General features: G+C 42.2%; 1 protein-coding gene across 6 annotated transcripts in view; it reads left to right on the plus strand.

Annotated features, from left to right (window-relative positions):
• PRKG1 (protein kinase cGMP-dependent 1) overlaps positions 1-18,996 on the plus strand; it is a 1,872,748-nt gene that overhangs the window by 1,702,299 nt on the left and 151,453 nt on the right. For all 6 annotated transcript variants that reach the window (XM_063961733.1, XM_063961735.1, XM_063961737.1 and 3 more), the window contains exon 9: positions 8,686-8,760. In XM_063961733.1, coding sequence (XP_063817803.1) covers positions 8,686-8,760 — 75 coding nt within the window. The remainder of the gene's footprint in view (positions 1-8,685; positions 8,761-18,996) is intronic.

An 18,996-nucleotide genomic window follows, 5' to 3' on the forward strand; every position in this document is an offset into this window, starting at 1 on the left:
AATGCGGCAGGGGCGTAAAACACGTGGATTGGCGAATCCACGTGTTTTCTATAGAAAATGTGGGACGATTTTGAGGCATTTTTTGCTCATGCCTTTTCACACAAAAAAAAGGTGACAAGGCATTGGTGAAAATGGCTTCAAAACGGACGAAAATAGCTCTAATTGAATACTCAGTGGGGCAAGTTCATTAGCTCAGAAATGATTGGCGCTAACTGCATACCCCCCTTTGTCTCTTTTTCTATGTGTAGTCCCCACAGTAAATCGCCATATAGCGTATATAGCTCCTGTGGTCCCAGAGCCGGCCATAGGCATAGGCAAGCTAGGCAATTGCCTAGGGCATTTGATATGCCTAGGGGCATCAGCAGCTTCTGCTGATTCAAATGATATGCAGCATGCCTATATTCTGTGTGTAGGATTTTATATGCAGATACAGCCACAGTCTCACACAGCATATAAGCATGCTGCATATCATTTTAATCAGCAGAAGCTGCTTGTGCATCCTAGTTACATAGCAATGCAAATAAGATGCATTTTCATAAAAAAGGTGCCCGACGTTAGCATTGAGACAAGATTTATGAGGACACATCTGTATCCAAGCAGAGGAATTATCACAGTGTTAGTGGCAGTGTGAGTGCTGTGTGCATGTGAGTGAGTTGGTTGTGCAGTAGTGTTTGGAATATGTGTAAGGAGCATTATGTGTGTCATGTAAAAATGCATGAATAATGTGCAACATATGTGTAAGGGGCACTATGTGTGTCGTGTATAAGGGCATCAATAATGTGCGGCATATGTGTAACAGGGTACTACTGTATGTGTGTCATTATGTGTATAGGGGCTCTAATAATGTGCAGCAAATATGTAGGGGGCACTTTGTGTGTCATTATGTGTATAAGGGCATTAATAATGTGCGGCATATGTGTAAGGGAAATTATGTGTAAAAGGGCATTAATAAAGGTTGTCATAATGTGTAAGGTGCATTATGTTTATAACGACATTAATGATGTGTCTCATATGTGTAAGCGGCATTACTGTGTGGAATTATGTGTATAAATGCATTACTAATGTGTGGCATTATGTGTATATGGTGCACTACTATGTGGCGTTGCATATAGAAAGGGCACTACTGTGTTGTCTAATGTGAATGAAGAGCAATAGGGTGTGGTGTAATGTGAATAAGGAGCAATTCAGTGTGATGTAATGTGAATAAGTAGCTCTACTGTGAGGAGTAACGTTTAAGGTAAAGTGATACTACTGTGGGATGTAATATGAATTATGGACACTATCGCATGATCAAATGTGAATAAAGTTGCAGTACTGTGTGGCGTAATTGGAATTGGGGTTACTATTGTAGGACCATGCACCTTGCCAGCAAAAACACACCCCTTTTTGGGCTGTGCGCAAAATGCACAAACTGTTCCTATTTAAAATATAGGGGGTACAAACCCCAAAATAAGGACTGCTATGGGTGAGGGGTGATGGTGCTGGGAAAGAGGTGCAAGGTCAGAGGCGGAACCAGCGGTGGTGCTAGGGGGCACCAGCCAGAATCTTGCCTAGGGCATCATATTGGTTAGGGCCGGTTCTGTGTGGTCCCCTGGACACAAGGACCTGGAGGACAAGGGGCTACAAATACATTTCTGAAATGCACAGTACAGTTTTAAGGCACCAAGACCTCTTCTTTATTAATCCTGAGATGTAATAAGTGTCTGATTCATGTGTTTACAGTGGATTGCCTGGTCATGAAGCTGTTACTGTGTGAAGTGTAGGAATAACTTGGTGGTTATCCTGTAATTACAAAGCACAATGCATTTGCTCAGAATCCTGTGAACACACTGTGTGGGTAAAGTGTGGACAAGCTCTTAAGATTCACCTTGAAATATTAATACACTAATTAATGTCAGCATTTCTACTTTCCCAGCATGCTCTGCATCAGTAAGAGAATGCGAGACATTCATGTATGGTTCTAATGGGCAAGGAGACTGGATGACCCTTTACATCAATCTTGTCAATGTGTTAATTCAGCTACGCCTTCTTAAAACAGAAGGTATTGATATGCCCTGCTATTAAGATAGTATTGCTCCACCAGACCAAATAATGACATTCCTTTTAGCTACTCACATGGGGTTTCCACACTAAAATGTATATTTTACAAAATCCCGCCCTCATCAATAATAATAAGAATGCCAGAGTTTTTTTTTCAGGATTCTGGCACTGATATATAGCAGGGCCTCTGCATTCAACTTTGATGCTACTTGGCTTTCTTCACAGAATGGGAGATCTAGTGCAGCATATTTAACTGAAAGACTTGGAGCTGCTTGGAATGATCCAGGCAGGTGCCTAAGGTGAACGTCAGAAGTCCAAGGCCATATGTAAGTGCCAGAACACTGATAAATACATGTCTGGTGGCATCCCCACTGAGTGCTATTATAGAAGGGTGGAGATTTAGCAACATTCAAATTTGAACCTGGCTAAATAGATACTACAGTATAGATAGCAAGGGACAAAAGAACCCTTATCAAACTACAGTACCATACCTCACAACTGTTCTGACTTTGGCACGACAGTCCTGTTTTCTGTCCCACCTGCGGCTTACAGTGTTGCATGGTGGGGGGAATCAGTTGGGATACCCCCTCTCACCTGCAGCAGTGCAGTGGTGACTAGACGCTGTGCGCATGAGCACAACATCTATTCACCGGGACCGAAGAAAAGGGGGCATGCCAGCAGCTCACAGAGCGCTTGGCATGCCCCCCACAGTGTCAAAAACTAGGGCGTGGCCCAAAATCACGACACTTCTGTGAGGCCACACATCCCCTAATTTTGGCTGTGTGTATCTGTGTCCCTCCTTCCAACTTTAGACATGGCAGAGCTATTGCACACACGCCATTACCAGAGAGGAAGTTGAAGGATCTCTCTTTAAAAAAACTATGTCTACAATGGCTAATGCATTCAAAAAAATGGTGTTAGCTGTTGAGACTGAATTTGTGATAGGAATTGCCTTTGAGTGGATTAAAAATCTATGGTAACCATCAATGATACCATTGTGGTTAACCTCGATAGTATAAAACCATCTGCAGGGGAACCATCAATGGTTACACCCACCGCTGGTCATCTCTGCTCTAATACTCACGGGTGCATCAGTGGGCCGGAGCAGGGCTGTGTGTTCCATCACCAAGAAGAAAACAAAAAAAAAACATCACGGGCTTAGTACCACCGATGGTGGAAAACCATTGGATGTCCACCATCAATGCCAAAACCATATGCCATTGTTGGTTAACCATCTGTGGTTTGTAGTTTGTGTTCATAAGTAGAGGGACTGTAGCAGGTATAAAATCACCTTCTTAATAAAGTCTAGGGAAACATAATGTAAAAATCCACCAAAAATATCTTTTTTTTCTTTTCCTGAGGATTTTCTACACAAAGGGTATAATACAGTATATAGGCCCATATTGTGTTTACAGCCTTTGTGTGTCCCCAGTCCATTTGCTCTTTGATATTAGGGTGTTATTCAGAGATGGACGCAGATCTTGCTTCCCGCAGCAAGATCTGCGTCCATCTACTCACACGCTGGGGGTCGCCCAGCACAGGGCAAGGCCGCCAAGCATGTGTGTGGCGGTTCCCCTGTGATGTGTCTGCAATTTAATTGCGGATGCATCGATTTAAGGTCGACACCTGCCAGCGCAGCCTGGCTGTGCTGGCAGGCGGTCCTGCACCATTTTTTACATCAGAACAACTGCGTGTGACATCATGCAGCCGCCCCAAAAACGGTCCAAACACGCCTGCATTGTCTGGACCATACACAGTAAATGCCGGAGTGCTGCCCCCCGAATGCCCACCGCTGTCGATCGCTATGCAATTGCATCCTTCCGGGGTGCGATTGCATGGTAATGATCGTGCATGTGCACTATTGCCAGTGCGCATGCACAGACCAGATGGATGAGTCCGCTGCATACAGATACGTGGCTGCTTCCACCTCTGAATCGCCTCCTTAATGTGTAATTGTTTAGCCCATAATTGCATAACATGCATTTGCAAGATCCGAGTGTTGTGTTTGAGGCTGCAGCCACGGATCACCGATTTGAGATGGTTTTAGGCACAGGCCTGCCTGCGTAACCTGAAGCTGGTCGTCTGATCCGGACACCCTGGACCCGTTACTCCTTCAAAATGGGGGCGACCCACACCATTTTGAAGAATGGTGTTGGGTGCAACCCCTGCTGCACCCAACTGTGGCTGCCAGGGCTCTGCGAGCGACATCACAAGACCTGTTCTGCAGATGCGCAAAACAGGTCTTATGCCTGCGCAGTCCTACAACCATCGATCGGATTTATACGCAGACTGTTAGGTTTTGAAAGCAAATATGAATTAGGCCACATGTTCCTTAAAACTAACACCCGTTCTTGCTCACAATATTGTTGATAATAAAATAACAGACATAAAATATAATTGTTCATATTTATTAGACTATAAAAACACTTGTAAATCTCTGTAAAAAATATTATTTTTTTTCCCTCTCAGAACAATATAATTTCATCAAGATTTGAAATTGGTAACGACCAGCACAGCAGGAGACAAAACAGTGCTTACTTTAAATTATTCATCTCCTAACAAAACGTTTTGATTGAAAAGGCAATTTGCATGTAATCATTTTGATTTTACTCAGACATTGCCACAAATATTTAAGTCTATTTAAGCAATTTTGAATGTTCTTTTTCTTTGATGTCATTCATCAGTTGTTCAATCAGTTCTTATTAAGTTGTGTAAGTGCCTTGCTATATTTAAATGTATAGAACCTGCGTACTTCTAGCTTACATATTACACATTGGGTCTGCCGTAATAGTGTTCACTGTAGGGCAAAATTCTCTATGCAATGCTAAAGCTGATATACAGTTATAATATAGTACATTAGTATAGGAAATATTACATTATATGTACAGTACTGTAATATAATGCTTCCAATTCACAATATGCCACATACTGTACTAGTGCCCTAAGATCACATTAAGCCACACAATAGTATCTTTAATTCATATTATGCCACACAGTAGTGCCCACAGTTCATCGTAAGCAACATACAGTAGTGCCCACAATTCATTTTGACACAGTTGTGCCCCTAATTCACATTATGCCACACAATGGTAAATTCACATTATGCCACATAGTACTGTCTCATATCTATTGCATCAGGAAATAATTGTTTTCCTGCTTAAGTGATATTTGCACATATGCTAATTTACAGTGAGGAGCATGGTGGTTTGGGCTGAAATGTTAAATTGCTAATTTCACACAGAAATTTAATGAGATAGCCAAACCCTTTTTTCTATACCCTGGGTTTGGGTCTCTGCTGCTTTTAAATCTGTGCTTTTTAGTTTTGGGCCAAAATCAATGCGGTGAAGGATTGTGCCAGATGGGAAGAGGGAGAATAATGCAGCATCACTGACTGCTCAGTATTTCACTCTCCTGTTTATCAGGTATTTGTGGCTTCACTGCTGGATTATGGGAGCAGGGCCGGCAACAGAAATCTTGGGGCCCAGTACACTTGTGTTTTTGAGGCTGCCATCCCTCCCTGGTAGATAGAGGTCGGTCAGCTATTTGTTCATCCTCCATCTCTCTTCAGCTTCACCCCCTTCTCTCCCCCCTAACTCCTCACCTGTATCGCTCCAGCCTCATCCTTACCTGTGTCTCTCCAGCACCATCCCTGTGTCTCTAGCCTCCCCCCCCCCCATGACTGTCCATCTCCAGATATGCACTCAACTCACCTGTGTCTTTCAGCCTCTCTCTCCCACTATGTCTGTTAGCCTCCCCATCCCCCTCCCTATTTCTCTCAGCCTCCTCCCCACTATGTCTCTCAGCAACACCCCCATGTCTCTCAGCCTCCCCATCCCTTTGTGTTTCTCAGCCTCCCCATCCACCCTCCCTGTTACTCTCAATCTCCCCTTTGTGTATCTCAGCCTATGCCTGTCTCTCATCCCCCATCCCTCTCCCCATTGCTCTCAGTCTGCCCCTGTGTATCTCAGCCTCCCCCTGTCTCTCTCAGCACCCCACCCCATTTCGCTCGGACTTCCTCCCCACTTTGTCTCTTAGCAACACTCCCATGTCTCTCAGCCTCCCCTTGTGTCTCTCAGTCTCCCCATCCACCCTCCCCATTGCTCTCACATTGTCTCCCCCTTGTGTATCTCAGCCTCCCCCTGTGTCTGTCATCCCTTCTCCCCGTTACTCTTAGTCTCCCCCTGTGTATCTCAGTCTGTCCCATCTGATGGTGTACACACAGAGGCGCTGTTATGTACGGGCCAAGTGGGATCAGAAAGGGGTCAGTAAAGTGATGAGCGTTCCTGGGCAGTAACTGTGAGATGAAATTGAAGGCAAAATGTTAGCATTGTGGGTGTGTTAGCAAAAGTGGCTGTATTCTCAGGTGCACAGCAGCATCCACAGAGACCCAAGTTCAGAAGGAGAAACTGCACCTGCTCTAGAATCACTGGCAATGTAACAGCGTGCACGGAAGCTAATAGTGGGTGTCTTAGGGCTTACACATTCAGGCACACTCTAGTACACTAGGGGAAGGCTGAGATTACCATTTCCATATTATCATACATGCCACTCCAGCAACAGACATTAGAGCGGACGCAGCAGTGTTCATCAGGCCCTTTATCTCTATGCTTCCAAAATTAGCTAGCTCATCTAAAATACATGCCGAATTTCATTTCAGGTTTTTTTTCTAGTCAAATGACTAAGTTATGGTCTTTTTTTACATTAAGATTATTCAAGTTTCAAATCCTGCCAAAGCAGCAGTCTGCTCAGATCACAGTTTTTCTCAGTGAAATGAATACAAGCCTCTTGCCATTTCTGACCTGTGATTATAATGCAAAGCATCCTGTAGCTATATTTCCTATATGGTCACTAGGGCTGACTTACACTGGTGGTACATCATGATAAATCATATTCCTTCAAAGTCTAGGCTAGTTTCAGTGGTTCATGTTTTGCCAGCGCTGTTATTCAATTTATAGGGTATAGTACAGGGGCGTATCTAGAGAGTAGGAGGTCCGTATGCAGGCCACATCTGGGCCCCCTCCTCTCTAGCCAGCAGCGCTGTTGCTCTGGGCACTAGGGTCCCTAGGGAACCCTAGCACTGTCCCAGACTCTACAGCGCATGCACAGATCAATGGCCATTCTACCAGTGATTTCTGCAGTGCTGTTGGCTGCTGCACAATGGGACTCTGGAGGGTAAGTATTAAAAATAATCGGTGCTGGGTGTGCGGTGTGGACCCCTCAGGATGACGGGGGCCCTTGTGCACCGCACACACTGCACCCATTATAAATCGTCAGTGGTGTAATAGTTTCTTAAGCATCAGACGTATCGGATAGCATGGTAAATATAGTGACATACATGTACAAGCTACAGTAAATAAACAACTGTCAGAACCAGTAGAGAGACCCTTACACGTGAGTGTAATGCATTCTTAAGACCTCACTTTGGCAAGACCATAAAAGATTCCCCATGTGACCAGCACATCACTGAGAAGCAACTAATGCTGATGGACTTGCATTAGTACGATCCAACTTTATAAGAACAGCAAAACCATGATATATCCCAATATACAGCAATAGCTGGAGATAAATCACCAGTGAAGATCATGAAAGTATATAGGTCATATGTGAATGGGTGTTGCTTTCACAACTTTCCTAAAATGATTATTTCAAAAGTACTTTAGGTACTTTTTAGGGTGGTATCCTCATTAAAGCCTGAGGATACCACCCTTTTTCCGGTGTGGTAAATTACCGCATGTAATTGAATCTGGCCGTAAGGCTCTTTCTGACTCCTGGGCTATAGGGCTGGGATAATAAACAAGACTAGGGGGTCTGTTCATCATCACTTCATTTACACAAAAATAGGAAAGACAACATTTTCAAAACTTTTTTTTAAATAAATGAAGACTCAGTGCCATTCATTACAAAGATAATATAGGAGATACCATGGATATCTCCTGCTTACCTTTCACTACCAATCTGGCCTGCTGTGGACCTAAATTCATCAAGCTCCTTAAATATAGTATTTTCAGAGCTTAACTACAGGAACATTCACCATCTCAAGATAGCGTTTGTTCCTGGACCCTGCTCCTTACTTATTTTACAGAGTCCCAGTTGTGAAGAGGGATCCATTCCTTATGGTGTCTTCTGTTTATTTATGGAGAGTGCTAGACACCCCACAATGTCACATTCACTCTATATGGACTTCAGTATAAACAGCAGGTCCCAGACACTGACAATAGTAAAAGAATATATACTGTATATTTTCTAGCCAGGAAATACAAATAACCTACAGTTATTACTTTTTTGTTTCTGAGGCTCAATAAATACATCTGCAGATAATTTCAACAGTGTATGATCCTAACGAGAAAAATGAATAATTTAGTGAACATGTCAACATTTCAACGCCCAGTTTTGCCTGGACAAATTACTTGTTTCCAAGACCTCTTGCAATGGCATTAGCAGACTGAAGAAACAGTGTCTAAAACATTTAGTATAGAATGAAATCTCATATTATCTGCTCTCCGTGTTGAGATAAAAGGAATGGATGGAATATTTGAAGATCCTGGCAAACCTACGCTTGTGTATCTTGTTTATGTGCTATGCTTCGGCCTTTATGCTGTTTGGATTGTGACTCTTTTTGACAATTATGTTTTGTGTTTCTTGCAGTTCTTTCAAGCATTTGATTGGAGGTTTAGACGATGTTTCTAACAAGGCATATGAAGACGCTGAGGCTAAGGCAAAGTAAGTAAAATTATATTTTGGGCTCTTAAGCATGCTTATTGTTTGTGCTTCAGCTGTAATTGTGAGAATATGGAAAGAAACATTATCCGTGTTTTTACTGAGTATTGTGCTCTAGATGTAGAATGGTGAAGTAGTTCTTCCCTAATGATACATACACGCACTGGCCATTGAAATGTATTTTTCATTACATGTCAAAATGCAAACAAAGCATATGAATGGCATTATGCATATGTACACAAATTATGCGTTTGGATGTAAGTTATGAATTGAGTATGTTTTCATAATAAAACAAAGCCTTTAAAATAAAGCAGCACAACACAAAATGAAATAATGATCTTTTATAGCCATAATATGCAGCGAAGGGTCTCCATTGATCCAGAGGCCCATGTGCACCGCATACCTGTACCTAATATAGATACACCAGTATGTTAGGCAAGCAGGCAGTGTCAAAATCACAGAAGGGGGAAAGGAGACAAAAGACAAGGAGAAAGGGAGAAATAAAAACCCGTTATGATCTTATTTGCTACAATGATTTTTATTATCACATCCATTTTTATGCACTTAATTCGGGTAAAAACTTTATAATTTGTATGACAATTTGCAGGGAGTTCCCACAGACCCAGAAGAGTAGGAGGAGGAACTCCCGGATCCCACCCATTTGGGTAGGACAGGGAAGGCAATGCCAGGAATCTCTTATCCACGAGGAAGGGGTCGGGCCAATATGATTTAACTTTCATAGAATTACGACATATGGGCTCCCCCCCTACCAAGGATGTGAAGTGCCCCAAGACGAAGCGTTTCGGGGGCACGGCTTCAAAACAGGGTGGGGGGGGGGGTAGGATGGAGAAATGGGAGCATGGCGGAGGCATTATCTGCGATCACTAAAATGGCGGCGGGTCTCCTGCGCCGGCATGAGGCTACCTCATTTTCTAAGCGATCGCACTGGGGGGTGGGGCGGCGGTTAGCTTGCTGGGTGGCCTTTCCCTGTGATGGGTGGCCCCCAGCATGCGATCCAAATGATTGCAAATTCTGCTGCTTCTGCAATCCTTACTGAATTGGGCCCACTGTACCTACCATGCACATCCCTCTTGTTGGCATGTCCACTGGCTAATATTTCTGTCATTGATTTTGAATTTTAGTGCGTCCCACATATATAGATCTCCTAGTTGGAGCACAGATGTATTCATTACTGGCTGATACCGGTACATAGATATAAGGGATCAACCAAAACATTAAACTTTAGAAAAGCTAACTTCTATATACTGAGACAGGCACTAAACGACATTGACTGGGAAGTTTTGTTTTATGGTAAGGACACATCGGAAATGTGGGATGGGTTAAACGGGGTTGCTTGATAGCAATATTCACAAATTCATTCCAATGGGCAGTAAACGCAGGAGTACTAAACACAAACCAATGTGGCTTAATAAGGAGGTCAAAAAAGAAATGGCTAAAAAAAGATGTGCTTTCAAAACATTTAAATCTATTGGAGGGGAGGAGTCATTCCAGTATTACAAGGAATGCAATAAAAGATGCAAAAAAGTAATAAGAGCAGCTAAAATTGTAAACGAAAAGCAAATCGCTATAGCGAGTAAAGCCAATCCTAAAAAGTTTTATAAATACATAAACAGTAAAAGGTTAAAAAAGGAGAATGTAGACCAATTAAAAGATGAACTGGGAGCCTTGATAAGCGATGACAAAATAAAAGCGGATATACTGAACATTTCTTTTTCATCAGTATTCACCAGGGAGGATCAGACAGAGATAGTAGTGCATAACGACAATGAAGGTAATGATTCTTTGCTAGATGCTTTTTTAAGTGAGGAAGTAGTCCTGGAGAGACTAAGCAACATAAAGATTAATAAATCACCAGGCCCAGATGGTTTTTACCCAAGGGTTATTATGGACCTTAGGGCACAGCTAGCAAGACCCTTATACTTGATTTTCTATAGTTCAATTAGATCAGGTATGGTACTGAGGGATTGGCGTATAGCTGAGGCAGTGCCATTATTTAAAAAGTGATCTAAAAATCATCCTGGGAACTATAGGCCAGTTAGTTTAACCTCTATAGTGAGTAAAATATTGGAAGGAATTTTGAGGGATAGTATAGAGGATTGTCTGCAGAATACTAAGTTTATTAGCAAGAGTCAGAATGGGTTTGTGAGGGACAGATCATGTCGAACTAACTTAATTAGCTACTACGAGGAAGCGCGCGATAATCATGACCAGATAAAAGCAGTGGATGTGGTCTATTTAGATTTTGCAAAAGCCTTCAATACAGTTCCTCACAGGAGACTGATCATCAAATTAAGGGAACTTGGCCTAGGAAATACTATTTTTACATGGATAGGTAACTGGCTGGATAACAGGGTACAACGAGTAGTGGTCAATGGGATGTTCTCCACCTGGGCACCAGTAGTCAGCGGAATACCACAAGGGTCTGTACTTGGCCCGCTACTGTTCAATATATTTATTAATGATCTAGGAGTAGGCCTGGGAAGCACAGTGTCAATCTTTGCAGATGATACTAAACTGTGTGAGGTAATTAATTCAGAAATCGATGTGGAGTCTCTACAGAATGACTTATTTAAACTTGACACCTGGGCATCTAAATAGGGAATGAGTTTCAATATTGAAAAATAAGAAAAATTTAACCTGGCGCTAATAAGTGCTATAGCCAACCTGTGTTTTTAATGGTATACTACCACACTTACACTCAATAAGCAGCAGTAGGAAAATTAGACTTGGGGTCACAAGTCTAATAAAAACACATGGAACACCAGGTGTATACATTAGAAACACTAGAACTTTGCCCCCTGCGCTATAAATTAAAATAATTAAATGGTATGGCTGAGATTCAAATGATTCCAATTCCAATAATCTATTTAGAGATTTTTTTACATACATTTGACCGGTCACATAAATAATAAAAAAGTCACATTTCATATTAAATATCACTATGGAGGTGGATCCAAATTAATATATGTGCACAAAATATATAAAAAAAACAATTTCTGAACTATAAAATATCTTGTATCAAAGAAGATAAAGCTTATTGATAAGTCCATTAAGAGCCGCAAGGAGACCGCATACCGGTGCATGCAGCACACGAGCAGAGGACGGGGCTCTCAGAGTATTGAGGACGGGAGAAATTTATGCAACAGGCGCCAGCAGATTGCCAGATCCCGCAGCCAGAGCCTACCTCTCACGATAATAGGAATCCTCCTTGCCGCATCTGATTTCCTGTGGAGACCACACGGAAGGCTCCGATTTGGAGCGACTATAAGGGTGTGTACACACGGTGAGATCCTTGCTATGCCCAATTTTCACTTGCGATTTCCCTTGAACTCCCTGGAGCCCAGATAGCACAGATTTTGACTAACTTTTCTTGAGATATGGACTATGTGTGCTTACGATTTTGGATTATGTGAGATTTTGGCTTATGTAAAATGTCATTGACATGTGAGATGAACTAGATATAGTACACCGATCTAGCAAGGATTGACTTGCCTGCACAGTGTATCTTTTCTTGCGAAGCCGACCTGGCGGGACCGCGCATCGGGATTGAATCGGGATCGCAAGGCGACTTTCACCTTGCGATCTGCACTAACTTATCTTGCGATTTTGACTATATAGTCAAAATCGAAAGAAAATATCTCACCATGTGTACACACCCTAACACACTACGCTGTTATTATCAATACAAGCATATTACTGTGCTAAAAATTAATCTACGGTGGAAACAATTATCATTCAGATGTTATGCTAAATCTGCATTAAGAAATATGGACTTCCTAAGCAATATTTTATAGTTCATAATTTTTTTTTAAATATATTTTGTGCACATGCATTAATTTGGATCCACCTCCATAGTGATATTAAATATGAAATGTGACTTTTATATTATTTATGTGACCGGTCAAATGTATGCAAAAAATCTCTTTTATTAAGTTATATTATATAGATTATTGGAATTCGAATCATTTGAATCTCAGCCATACCATTTAATTATTTTAATTTGTAGCGCAGGGGGCAAGGTTCTAGTGTTTCAATATTGAAAAATACAAAGTTATGCAATTTGGGATTAAAAACAAACTTGTATCCTACACACTTAATGGGGAAAATATAGGGGTAACAGTAGTGGAAAAAGATTTGGGGGTACTCATAGATAATAGGCTTAATAAGAGCACACAATGTTAAAATGCAGCAAAAAAGGCAAGTAAAGTCCTTGCGTGCATAAAACGGGGTATTGAGACAAGGTACGAGGATGTAATCCTGCCACTGTACAAATCATTGGTACAGCCGCACCTGGAATATTGTGTTCAGTTTTGGGTACCATATTATAAAAAAGATATCGGGGAACTCGAAAGAGTTCAGAGGCGAGTTACTAAACTAATTAAAGGGTTAGAGACAATGGAGTATGAGGAAAGGCTTACTAGGTTAAATATGTACACATTAGAAAAGAGGCGACTAAGAGGAGACATTATTAATATCTTCAAATATGTGAAGGGTCATTACAAGGGGTGGTCTTCAGTATGCCGACTGACGGGATCCTGGCGCACAGTATACCGGCGCCGGAATCCCAACAGCCGGCATACCGACACTTATTCTCCCTCGTGGGGGTCCACGACCCCCCTGGAGGAAGAATAAAATAGCGCGCCACCGTGCCTGTAGCGTGGCGAGCGCAGCGAGCCCGCAAGGGGCTCATTTGCGCTTGCCATACTGTCGGTAAGCCAGCTCCCGGCGCCGGTATGCTGGTCCCCGGGAGCCCGACCGCCGGCATACCATACTGAACCCATTACAAGGAGTTAGCAGGGGATTTGTTTATTAAAAGAACTCTGTATAGGACACGTGGGCACTCGCTGAGGCTAGAGGAGAGAAAATTCCGTACACAACGTAGGAAAGGTTTCTTCACCGTAAGGGGAGTAAGGATTTGGAACTCCTTGCCAGAGAAGGTAATAATGGCGGACTCTGTAAATGCATTTAAAAACGTATTGGACAGTTTTCTAGCTGAAAGAAGTATCCAAGGTTATAGCATATATATATATTGACGTTAAGAATCTGGTTGTGGTACGAAATATAGTTGTCAATTGGTACGAAACCATTTCTTCAGCTGATGCATTATAATGTGCACTGCTTAATACAGGTTGAACCTGATGGGCATTTTGCCTCTTTTCAACCTCATTTACTAAGTAACTATGTAACTATATACAGTTTAACATACCCACTGATGGTGCTAATTCATTGTCATACTGAGGAGATTTGTGAAACATGCACTGTTAGAAAGGGTGTGGATCATAGGGTCGACCACACTGAGGTCGACAGTGTCTAGGTCGACCACTATTGGTCGACAGTAAGTAGGTCGACATGGTTTCTAGGTCAACAAGGTCTCTAGGTCGACATGTACAAGGTCGACAGGACAAAAGGTCGACATGAGTGTTTTTTTTTTTTTAAATTGTGTCATTTTCTCTGTAGAGTGACCGGGAACCCCAACTAGTGCACCGTGTCCCCTCGTATGGCTCGCTTCACTCGCCAAGGTGTCTCGCTCCGCTGCAGCTGCACTCTGCACAGGTTACCGTACCCAATTGTAGTCCACGTGGATCGTAAAGCATGTAAAAGTAAAAAAAAAATGACATAAATGAGAAAACTCATGTCGACCTTCTGTCATGTCGACCTAGAACATGTTAACCTAGAACATGTCTACCTAGAAACTATGTCGATCTACTTACTGTCGACCAATAGTGGTCGACCTAGACATTGTCTACCTAAGTGTGGTCGACCTAGAGACCGAATACCATTAGAAGCCCCTGCCCTGAAGACCAAGTTAATACAGGTCTATAGAATAGGCTGTATTCTATAGTCTAAGGGGGACATTTACTAAGCAGTGATAAGAGCGGGGAAGTGAGCCAGTGGAGAAGTTGCCCCATCAACCAATCAGCAGCTCTGTATAATTTTATAGTATGCAAATTATAGATGTTACTGCAGTGCTGATTTGTTGCCATGGGCAACTTCTCCACTGGCTCAATTCTCCGCTCTTATCACTGCTTAGTAAATGTGCCCCTAAGGGAGGATTCAATTAGCAGAGAAAACGTGACAACCCCCTGAATGACTAATAGGCACTTAGAAGTTTTTAATTGTTTTTAATTGCCCAATAAGGTGATGTTATTTTTGGGGTGAAAAGTGCAAAATAATTTAAACTGGGGTAAAAGGTATGGGGCAGGTCTATTGGGATGCGTTATGAGTAGGGCTGGGGTTTTTAGACTTGCAGATTGGAGTAATCAGTCTGTTTCCATTTTTTTTTTATAGTTTCTAAAATGACCCAAATATATACTTATACCATTTTTATGTACCCCAAGTTTAATTTTAGCATGTATTTTGCTGAAAAAAATAGCTATCATTTTTTTACATTTTAAAAAAATGTATATAAAAGTCATTTGACACAATTTAAGTTCCAGAAATACATTTATTATAACCAATAATAAACTTTTATACTGTTATCCGATGTTACTGTAGGTTAGTTTTTTTGGGGTGTACGGACAGATTTATTCATTTTTCACTTTTTACTTTAGGCACCAATCTTCGCAGAAACCCAGATTTTGCTAATTTGCATTTGAATAGGGCGAATCACGAGAGTGCAAATACCCGCAAAAAGTCGATTTTCGCGACAAAAAATATGAAGATGTCAAAAACGGCAATCGCAGTAAATTGCTGCAATCTTGCCGCTAATTGAATACCCCAGCAAACTTTTTGTATCAAATATATTTACAGTAACATAAGTGATCAGAAAAGTTATCAGAAAAAGGAAAAACATCCCTTAATAAATGAACATTCAAAGTTTTACAACTGCTCTCTTGTCTCTCTGGTTGAGAGCTCAGATCCGCACACACAGCAGACTTGATTGGAGAAGCAAAAGAAAAAACCAAAGGTTCCGATTGGGTGCTAAATAATATGTTTTGTCTAAGACCAGCTGGTACTACAGAGTAGGTGGGGGTAGTCAGTCCCTTAGTCAAAAAAGCACAAATAACCAAATAAATAGTAGTTCTAATAAAAGTAATCATAAAACATATCACATAGAATAATACATAGACAATGGATGGGAATATAATTTGTAAAAAAAAATTAATAAACCGTCAATAAAAACACACTTTAAAATTGCTACTGTTTTTTATTGACATTCAAAAATGGAATGTGACATTATATAACGTCTAGCTAACAAGAAATATATATAGAATGAGTGTTCAGTTGTATGGCCTTTTCATAAAGGAAAACATCTTCCTGAAAGCCTGCAATGCATATTCTTGTTAGATGGCCTTTAAAGGTGTATTTGTACATGACATGTTATTTTATTTAAACTAGGTGTCCACCTATGGAAGATTTTTAACCCCTCTTTTCCAGGTGGCAGAATGGTGGTGCACTGATAGCTGAGATACATCCATCTTCTTCCTCCTGTCTAATGGCTCATTTGAATTTGAAATCCTGCTCTCTCCTGTTGTCCATCACAAGCCATAATTTGTCACATAACATTCACCTGCCGGGAGGCAGTATTTGGCCGTGTCCCAGGCATCAGACACCTATCTGTATGCTATCTTGCCACTAAAATAACTCAGAAAGCAATACTATATTCTATTTATATCAATTTATTTTTTATTAGTAGTTGAAGTGATATTAAGATTCTGTCCTGCTACAGATCATAGCTAATGAAAATTCTCTAAAATAGTGCGCATAGCCAGATTAAGGGGGGGATGCAGGGTATACTGTACCCCGGGCCCCCCTCTGTCAAGGGGCCCCCTGACCAGAGCATACTGACATCACTAGCTTTTCCTCTTATGCAACAGCAGAACTAGACAGCCAGAATGCGAGCAGGACAGTATGCAGTGCAGGCAGAGACACAGGGGTATCAGATTTTATGAACTATCGATGGAGCTTCCCAGCCAGAGGAGAAATAGGAGGGTGGAGAGAGCTGTGACACAGGGTGGGATCCCTATGTCACTTACAGTGCTCTCCACACCTGGGTGTCTGAGTCCTGTGTAACTTTTTATCTAATGAGGGTCTAGAGAGAGAGAGATACACACAAACACACACACACACACACACACACACACACACACACACACACAGTCCTCCTGAGTCCTGTCCCAGTGTGTAAGTAGTACAGAGGCTGCTGCTATTTTTGCATGTGACAAGATAAATTATAGATTTTATTTTTCTATGTGTATTTTAAGGTTGTCTAAGTTGTCTTTGTTCCACTATAAGTACATTTTATAAAATAGTTGTCTTTGAATTAGGTGGAGCTATAAACATTACCCAGGCATTATTAAACTATTAGTTTACATCTAATATACACCATTGGGCTTAATTTAATATACACAATCCATACATCCCAACATGACCCATTCCAGCAGGGATAAAATTCTTAAGTTATGATTGCAATCACCTGTGTTGAAACACCTTTCTTATCAATGAAATAGTTCAACACAGGTGACGCCAATCATATATTAAGTGGGAAGTCCATGTAAAGAGCATTTTTTCACTCCTGGAATGGGTCGTGTTGGGAGGTATGCACAATCTAATATACAGACCCCATCCCTTCACCAAGGCCCCCCTTTTTAAAGTGCCCCAGGCACCCCCCAAGGCTTAATATGGCCCTGAATAGTGGTATGGGTTTTTTCAAGATCTGGACCTCCAACTTCTGCAGGTGGCTTTATTTAAGGCTAAAGCTGGTTACATAAGGGACAGTGGGGGACATTTACTAAGCAGTGATAAGAGCGGAGAAGTGAGCCAGTGGAGAAGTTGCCTATGGCAACCAATCAGCACTAAAGTAACATCTATAATTTGCATACTATAAAATTATACAGAGCAGCTGATTGGTTGATGGGGCAACTTCTCCACTGGCTCACTTCTCCGCTCTTATCACTGCTTAATAAATGTCCCTCAGTGTCAGTTAGAGAGAGAAACAGTGTCAAGGAGAGAGAAGAGCAAGCGGAGAGAGAGTGTTAAGGAGAGAAAGAGAGAGAGAGAGAGAGAGAGAGAGAGAGAGAGAGAGAGAGAGAGGAGAATGAGTGTTGGGGAAAGAGATGAGAGAAAGTGTTAGGGGGAGAGAGAGTAGAGAGTGTTAGGGGGAGAGAGAGAGAGTGGGGGGGGAAAGAGTGTTAGGGAGAGAGAGTGTTATGGAGAGAGAGTGTTAGGGAGAGAGGAGAGAGAGTGTTAGGGAGAGAGGAGAGAGTGTTAGGGAGAGAGGAGTGTTAGTGAGAGAGGAGAGAGAGTGTTAGGGAGAGAGGAGAGATAGTGTTAGGGAGAGAGCAGAGAGTGTTAGGGAGAGAGAGGAGAGAGTGTTAGGGAGAGAGAGGAGAGTGTGTTAGGGAGAGAGGAGATAGGGGAGAGAGAGAGAGGAAAGAGTGTTAGGGAGAGAGAGAGGAGAGAGTGTTAGGGAGAGAGGAGATAGGGGAGAGAGAGAGGAAAGAGTGTTAGGGAGAGAGAGAGAGGAGAGAGTATTAGGGAGAAAGAGGGAGAGAGGAGAGAGTGTTATGGAGACAGAGAGAGTGTGTGTGTGTGTTAGGGAGAGAGGAGAGAGTGTTATGGAGACAGAGAGAGTGTGTGTGTTAGGGAGAGAGGAGAGAGTGTTAGGGAGAGTAGAGAGAGAGTGTTAGAGAGAGATGGGAGAGAGTGTTAGGGAGAGAGGAGCGAGAGTGTTAGGGGGAGAGAGTGTTAGGGAGAGAAAGAGAGAGAGAGGAGAGAGAATGTTAGGGAGAGAGTGGAACAGGGAGAGAGATGAAGTGGGAGAGACACTACTGTACCTGTCCAGATTACACAGCAGCACAGCCACAGGTCTCTCATGGAGACTGGCACCCTTCTGCATTAGGCCACGCTCCCCAAAACACCCTCAATTCTCGGAAGTTTGGCACTGCTCTGCTGGGAGTTAAAGGTGGGGGAGCGCCTTTGCCTGGCCCCTGCTCCACGGAGGTTGTGATGTGCCGTCTTTAAACTGACCGCACATCACTCCTCCAGTGTACATTGGCCGGTGCCTCTCATGTTTGTGGGGGGGGGGCGAGCTGCCACTTTGCCCTACCCATTCCGACGCCTCTGTACACACCTATACAATCGTTGGCTCCTTCACCCGATATCGGATGATAGGGCCATGGCTTGTATAGGTGTGTACCTAGAATAAGAGGTAATTTTACTAAAGGTACATTTTTGCTCAATTTGTTAACCGACCAAAAACTACCAACATTGACGTTG

Source organism: Pseudophryne corroboree, chromosome 3, assembly GCF_028390025.1.
Source record: "Pseudophryne corroboree isolate aPseCor3 chromosome 3, aPseCor3.hap2, whole genome shotgun sequence".
Taxonomy (NCBI): Eukaryota; Metazoa; Chordata; class Amphibia; order Anura; family Myobatrachidae; genus Pseudophryne; species Pseudophryne corroboree.